At 41.3% G+C, this 25,079-nt stretch overlaps 1 protein-coding gene across 2 annotated transcripts in view; it reads left to right on the forward strand.

The window, feature by feature from the left end:
• brms1la (BRMS1 like transcriptional repressor a) overlaps positions 1-25,079 on the forward strand; it is a 55,401-nt gene that overhangs the window by 11,677 nt on the left and 18,645 nt on the right. The window contains exons 3-7 of one of the 2 annotated variants that reach the window (XM_080202823.1): positions 12,680-12,819; positions 18,589-18,668; positions 22,538-22,634; positions 23,326-23,415; positions 23,785-23,849. In XM_080202823.1, the coding sequence (XP_080058949.1) occupies positions 12,680-12,819; positions 18,589-18,668; positions 22,538-22,634; positions 23,326-23,415; positions 23,785-23,849 (472 nt within the window). The remainder of the gene's footprint in view (positions 1-12,679; positions 12,820-18,588; positions 18,669-22,537; positions 22,635-23,325; positions 23,416-23,784; positions 23,850-25,079) is intronic. The other variant, XM_080202824.1, reaches the window with a different exon arrangement.

Consider the following 25,079-nt stretch of genomic DNA (forward strand, 5'->3'; position numbering starts at 1 on the left):
CTTGTCTCCCTCAGTCATCTGGGATAGATGCCACCTGGCCCTGTGGATTTGTCTACCTTGATGCTTTTTAATACACCTAACACTTCCTCCCTAGTAATGACGACTTACTCTAGAGGGTTTACACACTCCTCTGAGACACCATCAATCAACGTGTCCCTTTCTGAATACCGATGCAAAGTACTTATTAAGGATCTCACCCACTTCCTTTGGTTAAATGCATAATTTCCCTCCTTTGTCCTTGAGTGGACCAACTCTTTCTCTAGCTACCCTCTTGTTCCTAATATATGTATAAAATGCCTTGGGACTCATCCTGTCTGCCAAGGACATTTCATGATCCTTTTTTCCTCCTAACTCTCTGTTTGGGTTCTTTTCAACTTTCCCTTCAGTGGAACCACTTCACGTATGAATGTCTTCAATACTATTCTTAAAGCTTTCAAGGGAATATGTCTTGAGTTTTTCCTTGCATACAGCTTCTGCCACCAGCAAGACTGCTGCTCCAGTCTTGCCTTCCATCCTTACTGGCTGTCCATCCAACAGTGACCCAGTATCTGTTCATAGCACCAGCATACTCAGTGATCATTTATCATCAGACTGAGAGTTGCTTCATTTCTCTTGACCCTTTTGCATAGCATGTTTATATGCAGTTTTGGTTTGTTCTGCCTTCTTATCAGTTTTACTCGAAGCTTGCTTTTCCTTCCAGCAGGTGTGATCTGTGTGTCCTTTTTTTATACAGCTTCTGCATATTGTGTAATTGTACCAGCATTCCACAGCTGAATACACTTTCAGGAAAGAAATTACTGTATCTAATTGGGAAAATTGAAGAGCGATCTAGCCCTTACAGATTCTGTGACAGAAGTAATATGATAACATCTGCTCCAGTTCTTTCTCTTGCTACTGACTCCAGCCCTCTCCCTGGCAACTGAATGAGTGTGAACCAGATTGTTTGCAATCTTGGTGTTTTATTTGATTCCAAGGTGACCTTTGGACCTCATATCCATTCCATTGCTAAGACAACCTATTTCCACCTTTGTAACATTGCCCAGCTTTGCACCTGTCTCAGATAATCTGCTGTTGAAATTATTATTCACTTACAGGCCTGACTATTCCAATGGCTGACCTCCACGTTCTACCATCTGTAAAATTAAGGTCATTCAAAGCTTGGTTGTCTGTGTCATTATTCGTGCCAAATCTCATTAACCCACCACTCCTGTGCTTACTCACCTACATTGGCTTCCGGTCAAGCAGCACCATGATTTTAAAATTTTCTCCTTTGTTTTCAAATCCCTGTATGCCCCCACCCCTCTGCAGCACCTCCCAAACTGCAACCTCTACCATTTGGAAGGACAAAGGCAGCAGATGCAAGGGAACACCACTATCTGCAAGTTTCTCTCCAAGTCACACACCATACTAACTTGGAACCATATCGCTGTTCTTTCACTGTTTCTGGGTCAAATTCCTGAAATACCCTTGCTAACAGCTCTGTGGATACCTGCACCACAGGGACTATAGCAATTCAAGAAGGCAACTTGCCACCACGTTCTTGGGGCAATTAAGAATGGGCAATAAATACTGGCCTAGCAATGACACTTATATCCCATGAATTAGTATCTAAAAAATTCCTCCCTGAATCTCTTTGATTCTCTACTTCTTCTTCCTTCAAGACACGTATTTAAATCTAGCTCACTGACTAGCATTTGCCATCTGCCTTAAAATCTCTTTGTGACTCAGTGTCTTAATGTTGCTGTATAACAGACCTATGTTGCACCTTTTAGAACATTTTATTGTATTAAGACACTGTATGAATTTAAATAGTCCGGGCGCCAACTGGCCATGTTCAAAGTAATCTTGCAAAAATATTATCCCAAAATGGTATTTTTGTGTCAAAGCTTTTCCGGATCTTGCCGATTTTCACTTCTTTTGGTGCTTAGAAGGAGTTTTCTTATCAATATTTAGTTCATGTTGTAATGGCTTTTAAATCTGCAAATTCTGAGCCATCGTGGAACTGCCATGTTTGGAAAGTCAGAAATTATTCTTTGTTTCCAGTGTTGGCCTTGACTGACTTACTTGCTTCATGCACTTCTTAGTAGTTTGTGTCAAGGTTTTCATGATTTTCAAACTCCTAACATAAAATTCCTTACAACCTCTCACCACTACCTGATGATTCAAGTCTCTCGAGCCTTATTTTGTGTCTTGCTGTTGACATTTTCAAACAAAATTATGAGTCTCAAAGTTCTGCAGAATCTCAGCTTGCCCTGAGTTCAGAGAACTGAAATGTTTCCTGTTTTTGATGAAATAATCTAATTGAGGTGCACTGATCTTTTTTCTGATGCTGGTTGGATTGGATTCTACCAGAACTCCACTTGTCATTGGTTTGCCAACCTTTTGTCAAACCAACAGCAGTACTGATAACTTAGCACTTTTGGTGTTGGATAACCACTAACACAAAAATAATGTAATTTACAAAATTACAAAGCCCTCTTGAAAAAGTCATTTCTCAAGTGCGATATAAATCCAGCCTCTGAAATACAGAAAATGATTTGAAGAAGATGTCTAACATTTTAAACACCTTACATGAAGGGATACAAATAACACTTGACTTCATAAGTCAGTTGATAAAAATTTGGAATCTTCATTTATTAAGTGTAATTTAAACAGTTTAAATAGCACTTGATGAATTAAGATGCAGAACTTGGTGAGCATAAGAACATAAGAACATAAGAACATAAGAAATAGGAGCAGGAGTAGGCCATCTAGCCCTTCGAGCCTGCCCCGCCATTCAATAAAATCATGGCTGATCTGTCGTGTCTCAGTTCCACATTCCCGCCCTCTCCTCATAACCCTTAATCCCCTCGCTTATCAAAAACCTATCAACCCGCGTCATAAAAATATTTAGCGAGGTAGCCTCCACCACTTCAACGGGCAGAGAATTCCAGAGATTCACCACCCTTTGAGTGAAGAAGTTCCTCCTCAACTCCGTTCTAAACCGCCCCCCCTTTATCTTGAGGCTGTGCCCCCTAGTCCTACTGTCCTTTCTGAGCGGGAAAAGTCTCTCCACCTCTATCCTATCCATCCCATTCATCATCTTATACGTCTCTATAAGATCCCCCCTCATCCTTCTAAACTCCAATGAGTACAGACCCAGTCTATTTAGTCTCTCTTCATAGTCCAACCCCCTCAACTCCGGCATCAGCCTAGTAAACCTCCTCTGCACTCCCTCCAAGGCCAAAATACCCTTGCGTAAGTGCGGCGACCAAAACTGCACACAGTACTCCAGCTGAGGCCTCACCAATGCCCTATACAGCTGCAGCAAGACCTCCCTACTTTTATATTCAATCCCCTTGCGATGAAGGCCAGCATCCCATTCGCCTTCCTGACCACCTGCTGCACCTGCAAGCTGGGTTTTTGCGACTCATGCACAAGGACCCGAGGTCCCTCTGCACCATCGCATGCTGCACTCTCTCTCTCTCTCTCTGTCTCTCTCTCTCTCTGTCCCTCTCTCTCTCTCTCTCTGTCTCTCTCTCTCTGTCCCTCTCTCTCTCTCTTTCCCTCTCACTCTGTTTCGCTCTCTCTCCCTGTCTCACAATTGCTCACTGTGTCTCTCTCTCTCTCTGTCTCTCTGTCACTCTATCTCTCTCCTTGTCTCTGTCTCTCTCTGACTCTGTCTCTCTCCCTGTCTCTCTTTGTCTCTGTCTCTTTCTCTCTCACTCCCTGTGTCTCTCGCTCTGTCTGAGTCTGTCTCTCAGTTACTCTCTCTCACTCCTTGTCTCAGTCTCTCTCTCTCTGTCTCTCTCACTCTCTCGGTCTCTGTCTCTCTCTGTCTCTCTCCCTGTCTCTTTCTGTCTCACTCTGTCTGTCTCTCACTCACTTTCTCTCTCTCTTTCCTTCTGTCTCTCTCCTTCTCTCTCTGTCTCTCTCTCTCTGTCTCTCTCTCTCTCTCTGTCCCTCTCTCTCTCGCCCACTCTGTCTCACTCTCTCTCTGTCTCCCTCTCTCTCACTCTCTTTGTCTCACTCTGTCTCTCTCTCTCAATCGCTCTGTCTCTCTCTATCTCACTCTTTGTTTGTCAGTCTGTCTCTCTCTCACAATCTCTATCTCTCTCTCTCTCACTGTCTCACTCTCTCTCTCTCTCTCTCTCTGTCACTCTCTCTCTCCTTGTATCTGTCTCTCTCTCCGACTCTCTCTGTCTCTCTCTCTCTCTCAATCTCTGTGTCTCTCGCTCTGTCTGTCTCTGTCTTTCTGTCACTCTCTCTCACTCCTTGCCTCTGTCTCTCTCTCTCCCTCTGTGTTTCTCTCCTCTCTCCGTCTGTCTCTTCTGCCTCTGTCTCTCACTCTCTATCACTCTCGCTGTCTCTCGCTGTCTCTCTCTCTCTATATCTCTGTCTCTCTGTCTCATCTCTCTCTCTCTCTCACTCTGTCTCTCTCTCACTGTCTGTCTCTCTGTCACTCTCTCTCTCCTTGCCTCTGTCTCTCTCACCCTCTGTGTCTCTCTCTGTCTCTCTTTCTCTCTTTCTCTCTGTCTCTCTCCCTCTCTCCCTCTCTCTCTCTATCTCTGTCTCTCTCTGTCTCCCTCCCTGTCTCTCTCTCTGTCTATCTCTCTCTCTCACTCTCTGTGTCTCTCGCTCTGTGTCTCTATCTCTCCGTCACTCTCTCTCACTCCTTGTCTCTGTCTCTCTCACCCTCTGTGTCTCTCTCTGTCTCTCTCCCTGCCTCCCTCTGTCTCTCTCTCTCCCTCTGTCTCTCGCTCTTTCTCTCTATCTCTCTCCTCTCTGTCTCTCACTCTCTATCTCTCTCCTCTCTGTCTCTGTCTCTCTCTCTCTCTCTGTTTCTCGCCATTTCTCTCTCTCTCTCTCTGTCTCAGTCTCTGCCTCACTCACTCTCCCTCTGTCTCTCTCTCTCTCTGTCTCTCTCTCTGTCTCTCTCTCTCGCTCGATATCTCTCTCTCACTCCCTGTCTCTCTCTCTGTCTGTCTCTCTCTCTCTCTCAGTCTCTCTCTCACTCTCTGTCTCTCTCTCTCACTCTGTCTCTGTCTCTCGCTCTCACTGCCTCCCTGTCACTCTCTCTCTCCTTGTCTCTGTCTCTGTCTCTCTCTCGCTCTCTCCTTGTCTCACTCTTTCTCTGTCTTTGTCCCACTCCATCTCTGTCTCTCTCTCTCTTTCACTCTCTCTTTCTTTCTCTCTCTGTCTCTCTCTCTTTCTCTCTCTCTCTCTCTCTCTCCCACTCTATCTCTCTCTTTGCATGACAACAAAGAACAAGCTTTGGACAGACCACAGGGAGTATTTCTTATCCCTGTAATCCATCAGCATTCCCATCTTCCATGGTCTTCAGTGATCCTTTCTGAAAGTACGTGAAGTATTCAAGTCAGATAAAAATAGGATTAGATTGCCCTGTTATGCCCAGATTGTCATGCAGAATGTTGGACATGTTGAGTGACAGCTTGGAAGAAATACCAGGAAACTATTGCCACCTATAGAAACATATCCCAGCATGAGTCTGCCTTCAGGAGGAAAATTAGAACAGATTATAAGGAAAAGTAGTTGAATTCAGGAGACTTGATTAACTTATAGAACAGTGAAGTGCTATAATGGGAAGACAGAGAGAGTATGGCAGATGCAACCTTCTTCATTCATATCACTCTCAAGGCAGGTAAAATTTCAATTTGACTGATCTTCACAGTCAAGGTCACTTCACAGTCACATCTCACTTACCTTCTCCCAGATGGATTAGAAGTACAAGTCAAATGTATATGGCAACACTGCTGAAGTTTTTCCAGCAAAAATTATGTAAATAACCACCAGAGTTTATCTTCCTTTTTCTAGTTAGGACTATCCGAACTATTAGTTTTGACATAATGATATGCAGCACATAAAGAATATCAGACCTGTGTGATAAGTCTACTCCTCCAAGCATCAGCAATTCAGATCTGATTGCGTGATCATCAAGAAGAACACCTTGACATCTGCTGAAGAAGATATGCTGTATTCCAACTATTTCTTGTTGCATATAATCATGAATTCTACAGGAAACAGCTCTTCAATATATCTTGTTGTTATTTTGAGTCTGTGTGTGCAAACCATGACTTTTTCTTTAAAACCCCACAAGCTACAACATAGTTGGGACTTTACGCCAACAATTGTTTCTAAGCTTTCCTGAGCCCCAATCTCTTCAGCAACAAGGCGAGTATGCTTTTGCACTCACTCTACGTGCTGCCATTTTACCACCAGGGAGAGTCATCATTAGTTGATAATTGACAATCATTTTTCTTGTCTTTGTAAGTTGACGGCTGTGGGGAGGGGGTTATCTCATTGATTGGATATTGCAACGTTTAAGTCACAGAATCTACTCACCTTGTACACATCAGACCCAGCCCAAAAGGAGTAGAACCCTGTTGGGAGCTTTTAAAAAGGCCAAAGATCAGTTTAACGGACAGTATTAATGCCAGCCAGTGGGGAGCAGACCAAAAGACGGTTGGCTCCACGCAGCTGAAGTGCTGTTATTAGCTCCGTACTGCTGAGGGGGCTAATTGTTAGTTCTGTGCTACTGAAAAGTTGGGGTTCAGGGAAGATTTGGAGCAGGAATTGTTTGGTGATGCTGAAGAGGTTGGGGCTCAGGAAAGCCCAGAAACAGTTGTTGGTGTAATGTCCTAACTGTGTTACAGGTTGCGGGTTTTAAAGAAAAAGACATGGTTTGTGTGCCCAGACTCAGAATAACAAGATATTTTGAGGAGCTATTGCCTATACAGAATAGAAACTGAAACTAAACAAAGAGCCTTTGAAACACCCCAATGAAACTGTCATCAAATCATGTGATTAGTTCTTAAATATATGTGGATGCAAGACTTCTTTAAGTGCATTACCCTATTTATCATTCCTCCCCTTTACTTCCATGGCCATGACAGCAAATTACTATAATTCTATACATAGGAGTTATAATACTCTAGATATAGTACAATGTACCATTAGTCCATTTACTCAGTCAGTAAGAATGTTGATCAAGGGGATGTCTATTCCTCTTTGATTGTAAACGTTCTGGAATTTGGCTGTGCTTAACTCTAGAAGAATGATATGGAACTTCAGTAGACACTTATTCTCTTGGAACAAATTCTCCATCTTTCTCACATGGTATAGTAGTCAAGACACAATCATTAGACAACTCAGATTCAGCAAAGTCTTCCATAGTAGTATTCACAGCATGTAGAGAAGTTGGTACTTCTGGAGATGATTCTGAGAAATCATATCAAGGTGGTGACAGTTGGTCAACTTGCATCAACAAACTAGCCAATCTTTGGTTTGAACTCCATAAGAAATTGGACATGTTTTGTTAAAACTATGATTGGTACCTCTTTCTCACTCAGGGCATAATTACATGATAACAAGTGATTTCCCCTGTTGAAATGAGCTTTGTTTTTCACTACCCTCTCATCAGCAACTTCAGATTGTTGTTGACGCTGTACTATCTCTGAAATTTCTGGAGGTAATAAATCAAATATAGTTCTCAACTTTTTCTTTAGGAATAGTAGTGCAGGCGAAATTTGGGTAGTCGCATGAGTAGTGTTTCTAAAAGATGCGAAAATATTATTCACATGATATGGTAATGAATCTTTCTCTCATGAAGCTTTTAAAGAATGTTTCAAGGACTATACTAATCTTTGTGTTAATCCATAGGTTGATGGATGATCAGGTGCTGACTTTAAATGCTGAATAACAATTATTTTGAGATATCCCTCAAACTCTTGTGAAGCTAACAGTCTGTTCCAGTTTACCAAAAGTGTTGTCAAGTACTTCAATGGTTTGTTTACTTATAGTAGATCACGATATCTTCTGGCCACTTTGAGTGTGCATCAGTTATGACTAAGAATGTGTAACCTTCAAACGGACCAGTAAAATCTGCATGCAATTGTTGCCATGGCATTTTAAGCCACACCCAAGTGTGTAAAGGAGACAATGATGATTAATTTCTTATTTATGCACAGGATTAACGCTGTCCCACTTTTTCTTCAATCTGTGCATCCAGACCCAGCCACCAAAAATAACTAGTGCAAAATCCTTTATCTAGACTATACCATGATGTTCTTCCTATAGCTGTTCAAGAACTCTTCCACACAAAACTAGGAAGAATAATCACTCAAATTCCCCACCTTAGATGGTCAACTCAAGATTCCTTTACACTAACATATATGGTTTCAAATCAGGATGCATATGATGCGTTCCAGTTATCACTCCTTTCAATACCATATTCCTTACCTTCCCCGTCACAGGATCATTTCTGGTATGTCTCTGAACTTGAGAAGCTGTCAGAGACAAATGATCTACTCGCAAAAAATAAAGAATATTAGCAAAACTAGTTGGAGCCATCTGGTAAAGGTTAATGTGATAATGCATTGGCATGGCACTCTGACAATACTTGATATCGTAGAAGTGTGCAGATAGGATCAGTGACCATCTTTACAATTGGCTAGTAGATAACAACTGTATACCATTGTCTGGTCCAAAATGGCAGTTAAGGGTCAATCAATAATGTGAAAGGACAACCATATAAATAATGTTGAAACCTTCATACAGCAAAAATGATACTCAATGCTTCAATATTGTAGGGAAGTTTGGAACTGATTTACTAACCCTAGAAAGAATCTCAATTGCATCACATTCATCAGATGTGGTACTTGTAAAACAGCATCCATTTTTTAGGTACTTTTTGTCGGCTTTTACTATCAATAATCTGACTCAATTATTGGATTGACATGTGCAAAAGGTTTCTTTCTTGATTTGCAGACCATGCACTTGAAGATTCCAGTGTTTCTTCTAAGTTATTCAAGTGCTCTTGTTCACTAGACCCTGTAATTAGCATATCATCCAGATAACATTGTACATCAGAGAAACCATTCAACATCTAATCCATCAATATTTTGAAGAGGATTGGTGAGGATGTTATTGCAAAAGGCAATCTTTTACAATGAAGAAAACCTTCATTGGTAACAATGCTAAGCAGTTGTTAAAATTCAGCAGCTACACTCACCTATAAATGTGCTTGTGAAAGATCAATTTTACTGAATTTTTGTCCACCTGATAACCCAGCAAATGAATCTTTAATTAAAAGATATTGATCAGCACAACACTGGATTTATGGTTGTCTTAAAATCACCACAAATACGAACTAAGCCATCTGGTTTCATGATAGGCAGTAAGGTAGCCTAATCATTCATTGTAACTGGCTCTAACACTCCAGTGCTAATGAGTTGTACTGATTCTTCTTCGATTATGGGACGAATTGCATATGGCATCGCTCTTATTTTGCGATTTCTACCACTGTCTCTAAAGTCAAAAAGTGTTCAGTAAACAAACTTCTTTGAATAGCCTTGTTTTGGTTTGGAGACGGCAAACTACTCAGCGTATCTTCTACAAGAACTCACCAAACCCTCAATGCTGTGTCTGCCTTTTTAAGGTTATCACAAAATGAGTAATGCTTTTGATTCCCACATGATTTATTCGGTGAAGCCTGAACTACTCCATGATGATCACTTTGGAGAGTAATATTCTTCAAAGTTCTTTGTCAAATCATCAGAAATTTTGGTTCCTGGATGAATCAAGCTCAAGAGCAAATTTAAGATTTTACTTCCTAATGTACTGAGAAGAGTTGGTACGAGCAACTTGTTTGCAATTTTATTCACTTGTACAAAGTGCTGAAAATGCTCTACATAGGAACTCCCAAGATTAATTTTCTTAATTCAAAGGACTCCATGGCTTCTAATTGACTCACCATTTTTCTTACATGCACTAGTGAATTGAAACTTCTCAGTACTTTTTTTTACTGTCTTTCCAGTACTTCCCTTTTTAACCTGGAGACCGTTGGCTTGATGTAGTTTGTTTCAAACGACTCCAGGTATATAGAGCATCCCTTCTTGTCAAATATGCCAAATACTGCATGGAATCTCACCCTTGTCTGATTGGGGGAGAAAACCCTCTTTTAAAACCACATAGAGAGTTTCCACTTTTTTTCAACTGTCTAGTGTCTCCTGCTCTGCCACTATACACAATATACAAAATGTGTGCAGACCATGCAGCTTGGAGGAGTCTACCTGTGTATGGGGGCAGGGGCATGAAGGGGCCCCATTGGGAGGGCCCCAAAACCCTGGTGCTAGCAATCTATGTCTGAGGCAGGGGGAGATCAGGCCGGTGATCTATATTGGGGTGGGGCCTCGATATCCATGGGGAAGAAGCAAGGGGGGTCTTCAATTTCACTTTGAGATTGTGGTACGCTTTAAAAATGGCACCTGATTTATGATGATTCGATAAAGATCCTGGAAGAGCATTACTCCCCAAAGCCACTGATCATCATGGAACAGTCCAGGCTCCAATGAAAGAATCAAGTGGGAAAAGACTTTATACACACAGATTCAAAGCAGGAACAACAAGGCTTATTGAGGAGCTGTTGCCTGTGCGGAATAGATACTGAAATGAAACAAGGGCCTGTAAATCACCCCAATGACATCACCATCAAATCATGTGATGAGCTCTTAAAGCAATCATGCAATCACTTAAATATATCACAGTTGGCAGCACTGTGGAGTAAGAAGCTGGGACCCAGCCTGTGTTTGGATGCTGGCTGAACCTGGGAGATGATTTGAGAGAGATCTAGAATAGTGTGCCTTTTGGGTAAGAATTGTACTCGTGTAACTTGGATGGCATAAAGCCACTGTCAGCTTAGATGGACTTTTGGAAGGAGAGGAGCTGAGATCCCATGCCGGAGCTAAAAAGGTAATCGTTCAGTGTTTGTAAGTGATGGATCCTTAATTGCTTTCTTATCAATAAGGAGAGAAGAACTGAAGAATTCCTAAGGCTTCTTCAGCCTGCCCCTGCTCAATCATGATGTCGAGTTGCCGGCGTTGGACTGGGCTGGGAACAATAGGTAGCCTCACAACACCAGGTTAAAGTCCAACAGGTTTATTTGGTAGCACGAGCTTTTGGAGTGTTGCTCACCTGATGAAAGGGCAATGCTCCGAAAGCTCGTGCTACCAAATAAACTTGTTGGACTTTAACCTGGTGTTGTGAGACTACTTACTGTGCTCAATTGTGTACAGTCAGTTTTTTTTATATAGGGCACAACTTCTAGTAAAAGTAATTGTTTCTAGTCATGCACCCTGGTAAATTATTTACGTACGATACAAAGAGGTAAGTCTGACACAATAGATGTTTAATTGCGCCCCAACGGTAATGTCATAATCTTTAGTGGTAGATGGATGTAATGTTTGTTCAGACAATGGACACTTAATCATGTCTTTTATTACAGTTTTGGTGCTGTTGGCAAGGACATTCAGCAGTGTCCTTTTTGATAGATATAGTGAACCCATCCCCTTTGTCTGCACTGACTATTTCATGTACATGCAGAGACAGCCAGTCTACAGTGAGGGTAGGGTGCTGCTAATTTTCCTGCCCCCCACCCCAGTCAACCCCCTACTAAGCTCAGTTCTCCTCTCCCACATCCTCATGAGGAAAAGTGAGTTTTTAAAAGATTTTTGTGACTTCAACTGGGTGTGTTGCTGTCTTGGTGGTGTCTGCCATTTAATGTGCATTTGTGAATTGAATTGAGTTACTATTTTTGCATGTATTGGGATACAGTGAATTGTGGTGCATTCAACCACATTTTGCCTGTTTATTCATGTTTACCTCAATAAATTCTGCCTGCAGGAGTATGCAATAAAGCATTGACTATTTCCCTTGTTGACTTGTATAGTATAATTTCTTCTCTTTGTTTAAAACAGTGGAATCTTGTGGTTTATTCTTGGTAAATATTGGAATTTCAAATTTCATCCACTTTAACAAAAACAATTCAGGGTCTTAACCAAATCATAATAAAAATTTATAGATCTCACCTAGGATTGTCATAACATTTGGGAATCTGCTCTGAGATCAAAAACAGTCTTTGATATGGAACCTTGTGGTTTTACTATAATTATGTATTTGGTTAGCTTAAAAAAGGTAGTTAGTAATGCAGCCTTTTGTGTTTTTTTATGGTATCTGAAATTAGATAAAAGGTACAAATCGTAAAATGGTTCCAATGCAGGAGGAGGCTGTTTGACCCATTGTGCCTATGCTGGTTGCTCTGGGAGCAATGCAAGTCCCACTCTTCATATTTTCCCCTGAGCCATACAAATTTCCTCTCCTCCCACAATTATTCAATTCTCAAGCAAGCATGAATCTGCCTTTGCCATGTTCTCAGGCAGTGCATTCCAGATCTTAATTGCTCACAGTTTTTAAAAAAGAATTTTTCCTCCTATTGCCTTTAATTCTTTTCCCATTCAGCTGAAATCGATGTTCCTGGTTCTTGACCCTAACGCCAATAGGAATAATTTCTCCCTATCTGTTCTGTCCGGACCACTCATGATTTTTGAATACCTCTAGCAAATCTCCAGCTAACGTGCTTGTATCCTGCTGATGGCTGAACTCTGATTGGGTCTTTAACTTGAGTCTGTTAATGAAATTCTGTACCAAGTTCCTAGATGTAAATGTAAATAAGATCCATTCCCCCTTGTGATCATTTGAAGTACAATTAAAGGTACAACAATCCTTGACAGTCCTGACTTAGTGCCGATAAATAAGACTGAAAATGTAATTCAAGATTTGCCAAGCCACAGTTTATATTTGATTTGACTGAAACCATTTCCAAGAGAATGACTTAACCTAACAGTTGTATTTTCAGATTATACAGGGAAAGATTAAGTCAAGTAGAAGCAAAACTTGAGGAAGTTATAGCAGGAAAGGCTCCTGAATATTTGGAACCATTAGCAGCTCTACAGGAGAATATGCAAATTCGAACAAAGGTTGCAGGTAAAAATTAAATTTCAGCTTACGTTTTAATATACAATGATTTGATGTTATTTTTAGTAGATGGTGGCTTACGCTGAACTGTTCATAACTTATGATTTTTGATGCTTAGATACAGAATTTTGGATGCTGGAAGTCTGAAAAATAAAATGCTTGAAATACTCAGCAGGCAGCATATGTGGAGAGAAACAGAATTAACGTTTCAGGTCGAGATGATTTTTCTTGAGCACCAAAGAAGGTTTGAACCAGTGAGAAGAGGAGGAGGCTTGTGAAGAACAAAAAGAAAGATCTGTGATAGGGTGGTGGGCAGGAGAGATTAAGTGTTAGAAGTATCTCATAGTGCAAAAGCCAAAAAACAAACTAGACAAAACCCAACCAGCAAGAAAAAAAAATCTAGAACAAAGTGACGGCAGAGGTCATAATGTAAAATTGTTGAACTCAGTATTGAATCCAGGATGCTGAAAAGTGCCAAATCGAAAGATGAGGTGCTATTCCTCAAGTTGCATTGAGCTTTATTGGAATGTAGCAGCAAGCCAAGGACAGAAAGATCAGTTTGAGAGCAAAGAGGAGAATTAAAATGACAGGCGACAAGACACCATGGAGATTAAAGGGAGGAGGGCTCACAGTTGCACACATTAAATGGAGGTGTTCTGCATAGTGGTCAACCAGTCTGTTTGGTCGTCTTAACACAGAGGACACTAGACTTGAGCAGTGATTGAAAGAAAAATAAGCAAATTGCTGTTTCATTTGGCAGTGGTGTTTGGAGGTTTGGATGGTTTGAAGGGAGAAACCATAAGACAAAGGAGCAGAAGTGGGCTATTTGGCCCATCAAGCCAGCATCGCCATTCAATGAGATCATGTCCAACCTGAAATGATAATCCTCAACTCCATTTTTCTATCTTGTCTCCCACAGCCCTTGATTCCCTTTCAGATTAAGAATCAATCTCTCTCAGCCTTGAACATATCTAATGACCCAAACTCCACAGCTTTCTTCAGTAAAGAATTCCACAGATTCACTACCTTTCGAGTGAGGAAAACCCTCCTCATCTGTTTTAAATGGGCAACCCCTTATTCTGAGATTATGCACTCTGGTCCTAGACTCTCCCACAAGGGGAAACATCCTCTCAGCAGCTACCATGTCAAACTCCTGAGAATCCTACATGTCTCATAAGGTCAACTCTCATTCTTCTAAATTCCACAGAGTACAAACCCAACCTACTTAACATCTCCTCATCCGAAAATGCTTTCATACCTGGGATCAATCTGGTGAACCTTCTCTGGACTGCCTCTAATGCCAATATATCTTTTCTGAGATAAGGTGACTAAAACTGTTTAAAGTATTCCAAGTGTAGTCTAATTAGTGCCTTGTATAGTTTTAACAAGACTTCCCTCCAAAGTGCATAACTTCACGTTTTCCTACATTATATCCCATCTGCCATTCTCTTTGGAATAAAGGCCAATATTGTCTTCCTGATTGCCTGATGACTCTGTCTACTTTAGGATATTAATGGAAAAAGATGAGTGCTGTCCTAAGGGGAGGGTGCTAAATTGGGGGAGGGCTAGCTACAGCCGGATTAGGCAGGAACTTAGAGATACAGACTGGGAGAGGCTGTTTGAGGGCAAGTCCACGTTCGACATGTGGGAGTCTTTCAAGGGAAAACTGAAAAGGTTGCAGGAAAGGCATGTGCTGGTTAAGAGGAAGGATGGGAAAGGTAGAATTAGAGAGCCGTGGATTACTAGGGATATTGAGGACTTGGTCAGGAAGAAACGAGAGGCGTATGATAGGTCTAAGCAACTGGGAATGGAGAGAGTATTGGAGGAATACAGAGAGAGTAGGCAGAAGCTCAAACGGGGAGTTAGAAGGGCAAAAAGGGGGCATGAAATGGCTTTGGACGGCAGGATTAAGGTAAATCCAAAGGCATTTTATTCCTATGTCAGGAACAAAAGGGTGGTTAGAGGAAAAATCAGTCCTCTTGGACAGAGTCCGAGGGAATGGGGGAGATCCTAAATGAATACTTTGTGTCGGTATTCACAAAGGAGAGGTGCTTGATGTCTGATACTGTCTTGGAGGGAGCTATAGACCAGTTGAAGGAACTATCCATTACGAGGGAGGAAGTGTTAGGACTTTTAGGTAGCATTAAAACTGATAAATCTCCGGGGCCTGTTGGCATTTATCCGAGGCCGCTTAGGGAAGCGAGAGATGAAATTGCTGGGCCTCTGACGCAAATCTTTGTCTCTTCTTTGGACACAGGTGAGGTCCCAGAGGACTGGAGGATAGCAAACGTGGTACCGTTGTTTAAAAAGGGTAGTAGGGATAACCCTGGTAATTATAGGCCGGTGAGTTTGACGTCAGTGGTAGGGAAGTTGTTGGAGAGGATTCTTAGGGTTAGGATGTATACACATTTGGAGCGTTGCAGTCTGATTAGGGATACGCAGCATGGCTTTGTTAAGGGGAAGTCTTGCCTTACGAATCTGGTAGAATTTTTTGAGGAGGTGACAAAAACGGTTGATGAAGGACGAACCGTTGATGTCATCTATATAGATTTCAGTAAGGCATTTGACAAAGTCCCTCATGATAGGTTGGTTGAAAAGGTTAAGGCTCATGGAATACAAGGACAGGTATCTAGATGGATTGATAACTGGCTTAGTAATAGGAGACAGAGAGTAGCAGTGAAAGGGTCTTTTTCTAGCTGGAGGTCTGTCACTAGTGGTGTGCCTCAGGGCTCAGTACTGGGACCTCTTCTATTTGTAATATACATAAATGACTTGGAAGAGGGAGTACATGGTGTGATCAGCAAGTTTGCAGTTGACACTAAGATGGCTGGACTGGCAGACACTGAGGAGCAGTGTCAGGCAATACAACAGGATATAGATAGGCTGGTAAATTGGGCAGATAAATGGCAGATGGAATTTAATCCTGATAAAAGTGAGGTGATGCATTTTGGGAGAAGTAACGTAGGGGGGAGTTATATGATAAGGGTAGACCTATTAAGAGTATAGAAACGCAGAGGGACCTGGGGGTGCAAGTGCACAAGTCTTTGAAGGTGGCAGTACAGGTGGAGAAGGTTGTGAAGAAAGCTTATGGTATGTTAGCCTTTATTGGAAGAGGTATAGAGTACAAGAGCTGGCGTCTAACGTTGCAGTTGTATAGAACGTTGGTTAGGCCGCATTTGGAGTACTGTGTCCAGTTCTGGTCACCTTACTACCGGAAAGACGTGGAGACCCTGGAGACATTACAGAGGAGGTTTACCAGGATGTTGCCTGGTATGGAAGGACTGGGTTATGAGGAAAGATTGGGCAAATTGGGACTGTTTTCCCTAGAAAGACAGAGACTGAGGGGAGATCTAATAGAGGTATATAAGATTATGAAGGGTATAGATAAACAGTGGTAAGCTTTTTCCTAGATTGGAAACACACATTACGAGGGGCCACGGGCTTAGGGTGAGGGGGCGAGGTATAATTCGGATGTTAAAGGGAAGCTTTTCACAGAGGGTAGTGGGGGTATGGAATGCTCTGCCAAGCAAGGTGGTGGAGGCAGGCACGCTGGAGTTGTTTAAGAGATACTTAGATAGGCACATGAGTGGGATGGAGGTGGAAGGATGTAGGAGACTGTTTTAAACAAGCATCAGGAGCCTTGGGACGTCCCTGGGAATCAATTGATTCCTATGGACCTTCCAACATATTTTCTGGCTCACTTGTTTTACTTTTGAGCTTCTGGGGATTCCCTTGAATGTTTGCATAAGGATGTGCATGTTATTGATGTTTTTCTCTTTTAACCCACAGGTTCTTCGGTCCGCCTTGTTGTCCAACAAGGGGCATACACACGGTGGGTCGTACGAGGGCTGCTCTTGGATGTTTCGAGAGTAGCCTAGTGCTTCTCGTCGTTAGTGTACACTTAAACTGGACCAGATGCTGGGCAACACGACAGCTCAGTGACTACCACTGATGCTGTGCAGATACATGGATTTGGGCCAGTGTCTGGGAGTTGTGCGTTCTCCCCGTGCTTGCGTGGGTTTTCTCCGGGTGCTCCGGTTTCCTCCCACACCCCAAAGATGTGCTCTTAGGCTGATTGGTGTAACAAATTGTCCCTAAATTAGTCTCCCCTCAATCTGGTTTCCAATGTGGAGGGCCATAAGCGTAGACAAGGGTCATGGGTGGAAAGGGGACTCACAATGTTGAAATGGCGGCACGGGCTCGTTGGGCCAAAGGGCCTGTTTCCTGTGCTGTGTTGTTCTTTGTTCTTTGAACTTACATGTTTTTGTGATTTATGCATGAGGACCCTCAAATTCCTGTGTTCCATTATTCTGCAACTTTTCTCCATTTAAATAATACTCAGCTCCTTTATTCGACAAGTGATATGACAAGTGTTACATCTCCTGCACTTGCATGGAAAGGTACTGCAGGAAATGTAGGGAGTATTTGGAGTGACCGAGGAATGGGCCGGGTTGACAAGGAGGCAGTGTTCCTTTGGGAATGCTGAAAAGTGGGTGGGGGAAGAGATGTGTTTGGTGGTCGATTCATGTTGAAAGTGCTGGAAATGGCAGAGGATGATCCATTCAATATGGAGGCTTGTGTAGTGGAAAGTAGTGACTTAGGAACACTGACATGATTCCAGGAAGGAGGAGAAAAGGTAAAAGCAGAAGCGCAAAAAGTAAGTCTGACTTGGTGAAAGGCCCTGTTAACGAAACCGGGGAAAATCCTTGGTTGATGAGAAGGAAGACAATTCAAAAGCACTAACGTGGAAAGTCGCATCATCTAAACAGATGTGAGGGACAGCAAAACTATGAGAATGTAATAAAATCCTCAGAATAAGTAAGACATTAGGAACTGTAGTTGAGGTAGCTTTGGGGGACCAGAAATTGAGAAGTTGTGGAAAGGAAGGGATGTCAGAGATGGACCTGAAGATAAGAGAAGGGTGGAAATTGGAAACAGTCAATGAACTCTTCCAGTTTACAATGAAAGCAGGAAGTGGCACTGATATGGCCATCAACTACTGGGGAAAAAGATGTTGGAGGGGCCTAAGCAGGACTAGAATAAGTCCACATATCCCACAAAGGGCAGGCAAAGCTCATATCTGTATGGTTACCTATACCAATACCTTTTTATTTGGAGGAAAGAAGTGGAGTTGAAGGAGAAGTTGTTCAATGTGAAAACAAGTTCAGCTGGCAGAGAAGGGAGGTGAACGAGGGGTACTGGTTGGACTTCCATTTGAGGAAGAATTGGAGAACTCTGACTGTCCTGTTGGGATTGGAGATGTAGAGGGATTGCACATCCATGATATTTTGGCCTGTTTTGTTTACATTATACTTGGTGGACTTGCCACAATCCCACTTGCATAACATGAATTTCAAGCAAATTGAAATTGTTCCTTGGTGTTTACTTTTGAATCAGCCTCCCTACATTAGTCTATTATTGTTCTTAGTTCAAAACAACAAAAATGTTTAATATATATTTTCATATAGCAGTCCTTGCTGGTCTGGAAACGTAGGGGAACAAAAGAACAATACAGCACAGGAACAGGCCCTTCGGCCCTCCAAGCCTGCGCCGCTCATGCACCCAACTAGACCATTCATTTGTAATCCTCCATTCTAGGGAGGTCTAATGTTTCTATGCCTACTTGATACGCAACATTAATGTAGCTGTCAAATTAATTATGAGGGAATGTTCAACTTGGTCCAGCAGGGATCTTAATACGGATTTTAGTAATCGAAGCATATGGAGATGAATCAACTCATTAACTCTCCATCTGAACAGGTGATTTTCTGGTTACAGGTATCTATAGAGAGCTCTGTTTAAAAACTGTAAAAAACCAGTACGAGTGCGAAGTGCAGGCTGCATTCCAACACTGGGAGGTAAGTAGTAATTACTGAGTAATGGACATTGACATCCCCACACAGAATATATTCTATTCGTATGCTATCTTCGGTGCATCCACCCAGTGTTGTTGGAGGAGCACTATTTCATCAGCTGAGTGACGTTTTGGTAATCAACCATGTTTCCATAGCCATGTTTGACCTGCAACTATTGGATTCGATCTCAATGCTGAGGGCACCATGGGAACTTCCCCTAACTCTGTGAAACCATCTTCTTATCTTGGTTGGTCTGTCCTTGCAGTGGGACAGGAATATGAAACATTGGCTGATGGCTATAGTTATTTCAGTCAAGCTTTAACTTAATAGTCTGTGCAATAACTTTTCCAATAGACACTTGAGAAATTGTTCTGCTGGTAAACTGGGCTGAATGTGCCTTTCTCTTGTCCTGATTTGACGCCTAGGAACACCTGTATGCTCTGTTTTTGTTCCTGTTTTAGTGGTTTGTGGTCAAGATGGCAACTTGTTATCAATCACAGTGGTGTGGAGCTGGAGTCACAGACTGCGTAACTTCTGCAGGACATAAATAAACCAGTTGGATTTTTATGACAATATGACAACTTCTTAGACAGTTATACTGATGCAGATTTTATTTAATTGAATTAAAATTCTCAAACTGCCGTGCATGGGTGACTTTGAACATTCTTCCACGTTACTAGTCCATGATATGACCATGACATTGCTAAATCTTGTCGAAGATGGACCTGTTTTTGACAGTATTGTTAGAGTCACCACAGCAGGTCCTTGTCAAGACCCAGTCATGTCTTCATATAATGGACACCCATCATTGTGTCATGTGTAGGCACTACGAAGCTCCATGGGATGGATAAAGAAAAGATCTGAGAGCTCAAATCTAAAAATCCATGAGGATCTGTGGGCCATTAGCTGCAGACAAATAATATACTGTTACAACCTGTAAATTCATGACATAGTATATTTCTGAATCTTCCCCTGACTCAGTGAGTGAATGAATGAATTTGTCATGAGTAGCAACAGGCATTCCTGAAGATGAGGCGCCAACTTGGGAAACTACAGCACAAGACTAAAAATATAGGATTTGAGCATTGCTGAGGAAGCGACATGCTGTCAAAGGTTCTTATCTTGCACTCATCAGGACAAATTTACAAGAATACCAAATCTCAAAAACAGTTGATACGGCATGAGAAGAGGGTGTTGAAGTTAGTTTATTAGTGTCACAAGTAGGTTTACATTAACACTGCAATGAAATTACTGTGAAAAACTGGTTGGCAAATGGACTCTGATAGAGTCGTTGCTGTGGAGAATGCATAAGAGAATAGTTAACTGCTAGGTTTTGTTTAAATTCAAATCAGGCAGGTTGACTTCAACTGGTGAAAGCTTTGCCATGGGAAATGAACCAAGGAATGGTTGTCCCCAAGTGTTTGCTAAGTTGATAAAGGTGTAATGCATGGACATGTTCTTTCTGTTTGCAAAGGATAGGGCCCTGTGTGTGAATTTATGTAGCTTCTAGCATGTGTAACTGAGCCATATTATGAGCCTAATTGATCATTTAAATTGATTGGTGGTGTAATTCTTAGCACAGTCAGGATTGTTTAGCAAGTGTCCAATCACAATCACATTTAGTTTTGGACACAGCGTTCTGAATTTTGCCAGCATGGACTAGAGCCTGTATTTTGACTGTTGTGAACAGCCGAAGAGACGTGTTGTTTGTTATGGTCCGCCAGTCATTGAGACAAATTTCTCTGGTACTGAAATTCATAAATCAAATTACTCATTTGTGTGGTGAGGCTTTTGGCTTAATGGTAGCATTATTAATGGAGAATAGCACTTATATTACTGCTGCAAAGGAGCAGAGTAAATCAGTTAGCTTCACCTGTTAGTCAAATTTTTAAGACAACTTACCCTTCCAGGGTAATCTCAAATAGATTGGGCACTTTTCCGTACTGAAAGCAGCAACCTTAGGATCATTCAAGAATTTGTATGATATACAATGATCTGATCAAGGTGGCCATTGTCCCACAAGTTAACTTTGATGCTTTTTTTAAACAAAAGCTGGGCAGTTAACTGTTCCCTGGTGCATTCTCCATGGCAATGCCTCTACCAATCAGAGTCCACTTGTTAACTAATCAGCATCCTCATCTCATGCAGTATGAAATTGTTTGTTGCCTTTGAGATTTGCTATTTTTGTGTATCAATACTGATGAATTCAAATTGAAAGGATTTGACAGCATGTCTCTTTTTTTCAGCAAGACTGAATATATATGACATAGCCGAAGCAGCATGCTAAGGACAAAGTTTAACATTCCCACTCTAATGGATCAGGCAAAGCTCTGCAGGAGCTGCAGGAAGAGTAGGTTCCAGATATAACCCTCCTCAATATTGGTGGAGCCCAGCATGTGAGTGTAAAAGACAAGGCTGAAATAACTGTAAAGACCTTCACCAAGAAGTGTTAAGCAGATGATTTTTCTCAGTTCCCTTCTGATGTGTCCACTGTCACAGATGCCAGACTTAATATCCTTTACCCCAAATGGCACCAAGAAATGGCGAAGTGCACTGGAGACAACAAAGTGTACAAACCTTGACAATGTCCTAGGTATAGTGTGGAAATCCCGTGCTCCACAATTAAGTTCTTAGCTAAACTGTTTCAGCAAATCCATTAGAATGGATTTTATCAGGTTAATGTGAAAAATTGCCTTTGTATGACTGGACAACAGAAAGCAAAACAACTTTAAATGAATTCAAAAGAGAAAATGCTGGAAAATTTCAGCAGGTCTCGTATCATCTGTCAGGAGAGAAAAAGACCTGACATTTCAAGTCCAGATGACCCTTTGTCAAAAGGCTTTGACATATCTGAATGGTCATGGTTGCTGCAAGACAATCATCTTGGCTGCAGGATATTGTTACACAAGTTTCTCAGGGCCCAACTATCACCAACTGCTTCATCAATGATCTTCCCTCATCCTCAACTTCAGAAGTGAGGCTGTTCGCTGACCAGTATTTAGCCCAGCAGTCCAGGCCGCATGCAGGAAAACCTACAACCTCCCAGGTTTGTGCTGATAAGCAAGTATCATTTGGGCCACACAAGTGCCAGAATCATCGCAACAAGAGAGAGCGTAATCACGTTCCCTTGACATTCAATGTCATTACCATCAGAAGAGTGTCCATCATCAACTCCCTGGAGTCACCATTGACCAGAACCTAAACTGGCTAATCATGTAAATGCTGCAGCTATTAACATAACGCTCAAGCAATGATAGTTCTGCAATGAGTGACTCTCCTCCTGACTCCATAAAACCAACCACCTACAAGGTATATCAGGAGTGTGATGATTTCTTCTTGCCTGTATGGTCGCTGCTCCAAAATAATTTGCAAGGTTTCATACTATCCAGAGCAAAGCAGTCCACGTAATTGGCAAATCATCCATTGGCTTAAATGTCCCATCTCTCTACCATCAGCCACCATAGCTGCATTGTGAACCATCTAAAAGATGCACTGCACCATCTTGCCAAGACTTCTTTAGTAGCACCTACAAAACTGTTGATCTCCACCATTTGGAAGGATGAGTGCAGTAGGTGCATGGGAAACTATGATCTCCAAACCACACACCATCCTACCATAGACATATATTACATTTCCTTTAATATCACAGGTCAAAATCCTACAACTAACAACCTAGCAACATTATTTGACATCGTCACAACACAGACTGCCATAGTTCATGAAGCACTACTACCACCATTTCAATGCCAGAGTAAATGTCAGTCTTGTCTGTCACGCCCAAATTCCAAGAATGAATAAATTAAGAGAAAGGAGTATTTATATGTGATATAAAGTCATTCCAAATAATTAACCTATATTCTGCTACTTGCTAGAGTGAGAAGCTGCTTCTGTATGATACTCTACAAAGTGAACTGGAGGAGAGAATCCGGCGCCTCGAAGAAGACCGGCATAGCATTGACATCACATCAGGTATGTCAGCCAAATGTTCAAATAAATGTTTTGTAGGTTAGTACTTTATTGTAGTACTCCACTATTGTAAAACATCAAAATCATTGGGCACAATTATATGCCAAACAAGCGAGTAAATGGGAGAGTTTCAAACCATTACTGGGGGGGAGAGGGGGTGGGTATTGTGCAGGTGACCTGATCCCTTGCTCCCCCGCCCCCACCCAATCATCAGTGGACGTAAACCCCCTTTGGCAACATGAATCGCCATCATCAGGACACGGGGACCCTCCCGATGGGTCCCCCGTCACGGTCCACCTCTGTGGCGCACCCTGCACACCACCTGTGCTGGTCTCAGTCCCTTCCTCCCCGCCCTGCCGCTGCCAATCATACCTCCTTGTAAACAACCCCCCTTGCATATCCCTCCCCATCTCCTACAGAGCTCCCCCACAGTGCGAACCTGATTATTGGCCTCTCACGTAATCTTACCAGCTCGCCACACTAATCCAGTAAGATTGCGACTATTATTTTGAGAGCGAGCATAGATTTTTAAAACTTGGCAGTTGTACAACCAATGCATTAATATGTTTCCATTCATTGTTCCTCTGATAAATGTGGATTAAAAAAACTGATAATCCAAATCTTAAAACTGAGTAATCATTCTCCTGTTTAAATACACTATTCATATTAATAACTTGTAATCTGTATCTTTCAGAGCTATGGAATGATGAGCTCCAGTCCAGAAAAAATAAGAGAAAAGATCCATTTAGCCCAGACAAAAAGAAAAAGCCAGTGGTTGTCTCTGATATCCTTTTTCTTAGTTCATCTTTACAACAAAGCATGCATTTCAGAAAAGTTAACCGGCAAACAGATACAAAAAAGTTGTTATTGATTTTTATGCCTACAGTAAAAACTAATAATTTTGCAGAACTTCAAATGAAATTAATATATTTAGTGTTTTAATGTATAAGATGATAACTCTTTGCAGCATTGGAAATACACTTTTTAAAAACATTAAGAAGCATACTAATGTACAGTGTGATCAATCTATATGTTATCTTGCAAATGAAAGGACATAATGTGCCTTGTGTTTAAACATTCAGTATTTTATGTGTAAAATTTAGAGAAAATTGGATTCGTTTTCAAATTCTGGGAATTTCCTTAACCAGCAAACGTCCTTATGTAGTTTACATGTTACAAGACCTTGATATACTTGAAGACTGGACAACAATTAGAAAAGTATGTTTCTTCATATCGTGTTCCCCAACGTATAACATATTTGGTCGTTGGAATGTATTGATCTCTGTTTGATTGTGACACTTGAGCTTCACAATTCTGCATTTTTTTAAAACTTATTAATTGAGGAAATTTTCATTGCATTCTCAATATAGTTGCTTTCCTGAAGCAACATTTATTTAATTAGAAGCAAATGTTACTTTACGAAAGCATTCTAGCAAAAGATTGCCAGTATAGAATTTCACGTATAGTGATCAACAGGAGTGTTCAATATGTAAATAGAAGTAACATTTCTAGAACTATGGTATTGTAGTGCCAAAGTGGCATCCACAATATGCCTATGTTACTTAATTAAATTAATCCTTTTATTGTTGAAAATGGTGCTAGTACGCCATGGAGGTACATATTTCAAGACAATTATTTGTGCCAGTGGTGCTTGATCAGGTTATGCAGATCTTCGCAAACCAAGTTGAGCTATGTCTTTGAAGAATATGTTGAGTTTTCTTTATTGTGTTTAGAGAAACTGAGGAGGTGGGATTTTCTGGTCATACTTGGGGTAAAACTAGAAAATCCCACCAGAGGCCAACGGACCTTTGCATGGTACCCTCTGCCCCACCCACCTATCTGCTGCAATTCCCCTGGTGGGGGAGAAAAGAAAATTCCACCCGGTGTGTGATTTGTATCCCACCAATAGATTTTACAGAAAAGTTCCAAATAACCTGTAACAATAATATGACGAGGGTGTGCATCATATCCCGTGGATCTATTTATATCACATTTCAATAAGCCAAAACTATTTTTTTATGTGACATTGTTAAGAATTTCCCCACTCAGATTTATCCTTACTTATAATATCACATCTGTGAAATACCTAACTCATAGGAATTAAATATTTTTGACTAAGATTTAATTTTAAGTATTTTTAACTTTGTCATAGTGTATAAAGGGGCTGAAACCCAGATTCAGTGACAGAAGAATGTGCAAGCTTCTGTTGCTGAATCAATGGTTCCTGTCAAGCAGAAACCCAAAGACCAAATGCACTCCAGCAATTCAAGAAGTCTGCTCACCACTGCTTTCTCAAGGGCAATTAGGAGTGAGCAATAAATGCTGACCTTGCCAGCATCACTTGCATCCCATCAAAGAATAAAACAATTGAATCCATTCAATTCAAATACAAACATTTATACAATCTACTCAAATGTTTTTGATTGGCAACACTTTTTTTGAATTTGA

This window comes from Carcharhinus amblyrhynchos, chromosome 14 (genome assembly GCF_965287045.1).
Source record: "Carcharhinus amblyrhynchos chromosome 14, sCarAmb.v2.hapA, whole genome shotgun sequence".
Lineage (NCBI taxonomy): Eukaryota > Metazoa > Chordata > Chondrichthyes > Carcharhiniformes > Carcharhinidae > Carcharhinus > Carcharhinus amblyrhynchos.